The sequence below is a fragment of the Piliocolobus tephrosceles genome, chromosome 6 (genome assembly GCF_002776525.5).
Source record: "Piliocolobus tephrosceles isolate RC106 chromosome 6, ASM277652v3, whole genome shotgun sequence".
NCBI lineage: Eukaryota > Metazoa > Chordata > Mammalia > Primates > Cercopithecidae > Piliocolobus > Piliocolobus tephrosceles.
The window spans coordinates 14672611-14680111 of NC_045439.1; the positions used below are offsets into that span (position 1 = coordinate 14672611).

Below are 7501 nucleotides of genomic sequence, written 5' to 3' on the forward strand. Positions count from 1 at the left end.
AATTTCGATATTGTTGTGTCTTAGGAAACAGGGAGGCCTGAGGAGAGGGAGAGAGATGGAACAGCTGGTTGCCAGAGCCATCAGAACACACACATTTATCGATTAAGTTGCCCACCTTATATAGGTGTGGTTTGTGGCACTCCAAAACAATTGCAATAGTAATATCAAAGATCACTGAGCACAGGTCACCATAACAGATATAATAATAATGAAGAAGTGTGAACTATTATGAGAATTACCAAAATGTGACAGAGACATGAAGTGAGCACATGCTGTTAGAAAAATGACACTGATAGACTTACTCAACACAGTGTTGCCACAAATGTTCAATTTGCAAAACATGTAATGTCAATGAAGCATATTAAAGCAAAGTACAGTAAAATAAGGTATGCCTGTATTCAAAATATTTATGCTAGTTTCCCAGATATCTTGCCTTTTCAAAAGGAATAAAAGCTCCTTTCTAAATGTATGCATTAAAGATGGAAAGAAGGAAGTGTATGGCAAAGAACAGTCTAGTGTCAAGAACATGTTAGCCCATAGTAAGCCAAGGATTTAAAAAAATATTAAAAGTAACAAGAGCATTTAAAAATGTTCTGAGGCTGGAAAACACTGACTTGCTGACTGAGATGGGTGATTAGGAGAGAAGGTATAATTTCAAACTCATATTTTCCTTTGTCTTCTCTATCAAGGAGTTAGTTTTTCAGATAGGAAAGGGTGGAATAAATGTCACCAAAAAGGAAACTGAAGCCTAAGATAGATGGGAAGATTCGTTAGACAAAAAATAACTCCTTTAAAGAAATAATTCAAGTCTCTTTATGTGAACAAGTTAGATACTGTGAACAAGAGAGTGCTTGCATATGAGATTCTTGCACCGCTCTCCTGAACTGTTGAAGAATGGTGATGATGACAGGAAAGATGCCAGAACGAAAGATGGAAAAACAATTTTCAAAAAGGGAAAAAGCTGTATTGTGGTGAGCATGGTGTTGATATGACCCAAATTCCTAAATAATTTAAAGGATGATTTGTCAAATTAAGAAAGGGAGTATGCAGGATAAACTCTAGAAAAGCAAGTCATTGCCATTCTTATTTTCACTCACATTAAAAAGATGTTTTGTTGTAAAAAGAAGTAAATATACCTTTTCTAAATATAAAATAAAATATTATTTTGTATTGGCATATAAGCCTTTTATTTATATAGTTTATGTTTTCTTTTTTTTTTTTTAAAGGCTATTGAATTTATGGAAACGTTTGTATTTGCTATTAAACTTCAAAGTCTACAAACCGTAAGGCTTGTATTTAAGATTCAAACCCAGACTCCCAGGAAGAAAACCATTGGAGAATGCTCACTATCACTCAGAACCCTTAGCACACAGGAAATGGATTACTCTTTGGATATAACACCACCTTCAAAAATTTCTGTAAGTGATAATAGTATGTTAAGAGTATTTCATACTTTTAGAATTATTTGGTGGATGGGTTTTTGTTTGTTAGAAGATAACCTGAATAGAATATTAGAGGATCTGGAAGGCTCTCAAGTAGCAATAATATTATTTCCAAATGATATTTTAGAAATTATTGATAAAATGTTAACAGAACTGTTTTCTTTCTCTGTTGGAAAATAACCTCAGGGTTACCTTCTCCTAGCACATTTCTTATTAATATTTTATACTTCAGGGAAAATAACTTTGAGGTATGAATAACCATTTTTTTACAGATTTTTTAGGTAGCTGATAACTTAGGAAAAACAAAAAAGAATCATAAATTCCAAACTCAATCAGAGATTGCCCTGAAATAGATTAGAAAAGTTGTTTTAACCATGAGTAAGCTATACGGCAGCTCATAAATTGATTAGAAGTTTTTACAGCTGATTTTTTTTGTTGTTGTTGTTGGTAAAAAGCTTTATTGCCTAATGGTGCCGACTGGGACCTGTTCTTTGCTTCTCTCAGCAAACTGAACACTGTTTTTAAATTGTTTAGGAATTTCTAATTAAATTGTATAGATCAAATGCTAGGATAAATACTTATAAAAATCAGTCTTAAGCTTTTATAAGGTCAAACCTATATGTGGTTTTAAATTTATATGGGATTTATATTTTACCTTTTTCCAAAAGTATTTAAGGTGCCTGGAAGTGCTTCTTAACTCTGGATACACATTAGAATCATCTGGGAGCTTTAAAAAAATGCCCATACATAAACTAAAAAAATCAGAATTTTGGGGGATATGGGGCAGAAACATGTTTCCTTCCTTCCTCCCTTCTTTCCTTTTCCCTCTTCTCCTCTCCCCTCCTCCCTTCCCCTCCCCTTTCCCTTCTCTTCCCTTCCCTTCCTTTTTGTGAGGAAGAAAGACAGCTCTGTAGTCCAGCATGGAGTGCAGTGCACAATCACAGCTCACTACCTTCTCCATCTCCCAGCCCAAGCAATCCTCCAACCTCAGCCTCCTGAGAAGCTAGGACTACAGGCATACCACGATGCCCGGATAATTTTTAAAAAGTTTAGTAGAGATGAGGAGTCTCGCTATATTGCCCATTCTGGTCTCAAACTCCTGAGTTCAAACAATCCTCTTGCCTCGGCCGCCCAAAGTGCTGGGATTGCAGGCATGAGCCACTGTGCCCAGCCTTGACTATTATTCTTTATCTCAACCCCCAATGTGCTGTTCTGTAACTATGACAGGAGTTTGTCACTGGCATATTTGACACTAGCTTAGTAGGTAGTAATCTGCAGCCATAGTTTACAGAAAGCACAAATACACTATTTAAATAGATAATTCATATATTAAAACGTTAAAAACAGAGTATATAAGAAGAGAACTCTGGGATTTTCTGGGGAATTAAGACATTATTATCTGTGTTGGAAAATATGAATGAATAATTATGGCTAAATTTCTACTAAATCATATTTCATGTATCAGAGATCTTACAAATATTTGTGTATTTTCTGAATGCCAGGTGCTAGGGTTATAGACTGATACCCTGAAAGAAGAGTGTTCGGGCTATACTGGACCAGTGAGTTTATGTTAATAAGTGTGAATGTTTCATATTATTGGCTAAAGCAATAATAGTATGCTTTGTTTTAATGTGTTGAAGAGGAAAATAAATATTCTAATTGTGACATTTAAAGAGCCAGACTTGGCCAGACACGGTGGCTTACACCTGTAATCCCAGCACTTTGGGAGGCCAAGGCGGTCGGATCACAAAGTCAGGAGATCGAGACCATGCTGGCTAACACGGTGAAACCCCGTCTCTACTAAAAATACAAAAAATTAGCCAGACGTGGTGGCGGGCGCCTGTAGTCCCAGCTACTTGGGAGGCTGAGGCAGGAGAATGGCGTGAACCTGGGAGGCGGAGCTTGCGGTAAGCCGAGATTGTGCCACTGCACTCCAGCCTGGGCGACAGAGTGAGGCTCTGTCTCAAAAAAAAGAGCCAGACTTATCCATCCACACTGACAACTGTTTCACCATGAGCAGCACAACTTTCGGGCTTTTACTCAATAAAAAGTTATTGACCTTGACAAATAGTAATGTAAATAGTTACTTCAGATCTCAAATTTTGGTGTTGAATAATGTGGAAGAAATACGTTTTCCTGAAGAAATAGCTGGCATTTACAGAGATTTATCTTACGGCTGCCTCAATGCCATGTGATCTAATGATCACACCAAAATTATCACCCCGGTGCTCTTTATCCCTTTTGTGGAGATTAGGGAAACACTTGCCTGAGGTCATACAGCCAGTAGTTGGTGAGTCAGGATTTGAATGGAGGCAGTCTGATTCCAAAGCCAGCTCTTTTAACTCTACCATGTATTGCCCCCCTAAGAAGATATTCTCAAACATCACCAGATCGTGATGTTCTCTAATGATGCTCAACATTTCATTTCAACCCTTCTAGGAAGGCTAACAATATTTTCTTTTCTGAATAAAAGGATACATTATTCAGGAGCAGTTTTGTGCTTATTAAATGCAGTCAATACATACCTGCTAATTGATTGGAATTTTAATTTTTTGGTTATTATGAGATTTAAATAGTTTAAATCTTTGAATAGTTTTTCATGATCTGAAATAAGTGGAACATGAATTGAATTTGTGAAATAACCTTGGCAAGCAGGAAATGGTAAGCCTATTGCCAAATGCTGCTCTTTTTTTTTTGCTCTTGATGCCCAGGCTGGAGTGCAGTGGCGCAATCTTAGCTCACCACAACCTCCGCCTCCCGGGTTCAAGCAATTCTCCTGCCTCAGCCTCCCGAGTAGCTGGGATTACAGGCATGCATCACCACACCTGGCTAATTTTTGTATTTTTAGTAGAGACAGGGTTTCTCCATGTTGGTCAGGCTGGTCTTGAACTCCTGACCTCAGGTGATCCGCCCACCTCGGCCTCCCAGAGTGCTTGGATTACATGCGTGAGCCACTGTGCCTGGCCAATAGTTTAAATCTTTGAATAGTTTTTCATGATCTGAATTAATGTCCTGGAACATGAATTGAATTTGTGAAATAACCTTGGCAAGTGGGAAATGGTAAACCTATTGCCAAATGCTGCTCTGTTTTATGAGAGTGAACTCTACAATTGTGTAACAATAAGAGAAGTTTTGCCACCTTTATGTGTTTTCATAAGTGTTATTACATTTTGGGTACAAAACCATAATAAAAAATAATAAATAATTTAACCGTGATTTCCCTTGTGTTTTATAAACAGTGTGACTCTATCTTTTAAAATATATTTTTTAAATGCCAAGGGCAGCAATTTTTTTGTATCAGCAAAGGTTTTTTTGTTTTGTTTTGTTTTATGGCTATCAAATTAGTTCATGTGAAAAGTTGTTAGTTCGTTCTCATTCTGATTATAATCAAAAGCAATAAATTAACTTACTTATTAGAAGTCATCATTTGTTGCCAAATAACAAGTTTTATCATCAATTTAGACCTTTTCAAGGGGGAATTAAATTCCAGCAGTTGAGTTTGTACTTGTTAAGCAATTCACTTTTCATTTTCTATCTCTTCATTTCTTATGGCATGACTAGTTTAAAATACAGAATCATATTTTAAGAAAACACCAAGCCTCTGTCAATGTTATATATATGGAAAGGTTTTTATTTTTTTTTTTCCCCAGTGAGCCATGAGCCAGTTATTGGGGAATACTGAGCAATGTCAAATATAAATGTCCTCATCAAGTGTCATTCAGTTGTTCTGTAACTTTATTGGAATCAGTACTAGCAAAAACTTTTGTGTCTGTCTATACTGAGCCCTAGTATGATCTGTGAACATTATGCTCCTACTTTATTCCTATTCTTACTCTTTTCAACATATAAACAATAGTGTTTTTGTGTTTGGACTACTGTTCTCCCTTTTATTTTTCAGTCCAAGGACCTTGGAATCCACCTAAGTAGTCTGACTTGTGTTATATTTCACAGACAAATTACCAACTTTCTTCTGCTGTTGGTCAGCAGTGCTGAAGAACACATTTTAATTTTTCCTCTTCTCTAAGTCTCCTTCATTTTACTGTTTGCCTCAGGTTTTCTTTGACCTTTTCCTTATTATTTACTGCCTCATCACTTTGACTAGCTTCCTTCTTGCCAGCTTTCTTTACCTTGCTTCCATTCAGTGTAGTAATTCAACTCTTAATCCACAGATCTGTTTATTGCTGTCTTCGATTTTGGTAGCACCTACCTGATCTCCATAATTAGAAAAAAATGATGATTTTTCATATGTAACTTTTTAATCATATTTCATGTGTTCTGTAAAAATAATTTGACTACATTTAGTTCTTTTGAAAGTGTATTCCTTTTGTGTTAATTTCACTGGCATTTTCTCAATTGATACTGCTTATGAATTTAATTTACTTTTAATTTGAATTGGCTCTAGGTGTCACTGATTTTGAAGTTTCAGTACGTAGAAAGAACCTGTATTTTCAGAATCCATGCAAATGAGTACTTTAAAGAATTCATGTTATTTATCTTCTTAACTTTCTCTTTTAACTTATAGTTTTGAATATCATTGGAAAGGAATACTTTCAAAATTTCTAACTTTAGCTTTTTCTCTTTGAATTTTTTAATTATCCCAAAAACTTTATTCTTAACTACCAAATGACACCTTTTTGATATGCAGGTTTGCCATGCAGAACTTGAATTGGGGACTTGTTTTCAAGCAGTAAATAGCAGAATTCAGTTACAAATTCTCGAGGCACAATACCTTCCAAGCTCCTCAACACCTTTGACTTTGAGTAAGTATATCAATGGTTCAAAGTAGAATCTTCAGAAAGTATTAGTAATAGAAAGTATTTTTTCTACGTTTCTTACAATGGAGATTAAAATCTTAGTAACTTTTATTATTTAACTTATTTACTTTAAAATTATAAGATTTCAAATTTTAGCCATTGTGTCTATCTTAATACAGTGGTCTCTTGAGTGTTATCCAGTTATGACCTCTCTGCCTTTGATACTGTTTTTTATTTAGCTCATCAGTTTGTACAGGTTGAATGTCTAGAGGATTCTCAGTTATATTTTTACCCCCTGAAATGATTTATCCTCTCTCTAGGTCTGTGCCCTTTGTGGAATGCCCTGCTAACTAGAAACTTAATTATAAAAAAAATATATATCAAAAACAAACCTAGAAACACTCTTCCCTCCCTGTGTTTTGTGTACAACCAGGGGTTGTGATACTTTGGTTGTCTAGTCCTAAAGATTTGAGTTGGGGTAGGAGTGTCCCTTTTCCCTACTAAAAGAAGGGAACTATCTGGGGGCAGGCAAAAGCAATGCATGTTCACTGTAACTAGAAAGACTGAAAATAAATGAAACTGAGCATTCAATTCAAGAAGCTAGAAAAACAACAAACACAAATTAGAAGTAAGGTACTAAAGCTAAAGTTGAAGGTGACAGATATGGAGACAACCACAAAAGGCATAATCAATAAAACTAAAAGCTGTCTCTTTGAAAGAATCATTAAAATAGACAAATCTATAGCAGGTGAGATCAAGTGAAAAAAATAAAACATGAATGATGTTCTGAGCAATGAAGAGGATGTAATTTCAAATTCAGAAGAGATTCTATCATATATAAAGCAATACCATATATAACTATACCAATTTATTTGGGTATCTGTGAAATAAATGACTTTCTGAGAAATTCAGTGGTTGAAAGTAGAATCTTAAGAAGAGGAAGAAAATCTGAATAAAAGAATAACCATGAAAAGGTAGTTAAAGAACTGCCTCTTATAAAAGCACTAGGCCAAGGTAATTGTACTGGAAGATTCTACCAAATTTTCAAGGAACATGTAATTTTTATTGTATATAAGCTGCTCCAAAGCATGAAAAGAAGATGGAAAAAGTAATTTTGTGAGGTCAGCATATTCTTGATACCAAAACAGAATGGACAGCACACACAAAAAGTAATAATAGACTAATGTCACCTATGTAGATAGATGGAAAATCCTAAAATAAATATAAGCAAATAAAACCTAACTTGGAATAAATCTTCAGGACTATATCTAATTAATTCTAGGAAACAAGGACAACAGCTGTGGT

The 7501-nt window shown here is 35.2% G+C and overlaps 1 protein-coding gene across 4 annotated transcripts in view; it reads left to right on the forward strand.

Annotated features, from left to right (window-relative positions):
* TC2N (tandem C2 domains, nuclear) overlaps positions 1-7501 on the forward strand; it is an 89099-nt gene that overhangs the window by 76144 nt on the left and 5454 nt on the right. For all 4 annotated transcript variants that reach the window (XM_026455430.1, XM_026455429.1, XM_026455433.1 and 1 more), the window contains 2 exons: positions 1227-1418; positions 6088-6202. In XM_026455430.1, coding sequence (XP_026311215.1) covers positions 1227-1418; positions 6088-6202 — 307 coding nt within the window. The remainder of the gene's footprint in view (positions 1-1226; positions 1419-6087; positions 6203-7501) is intronic.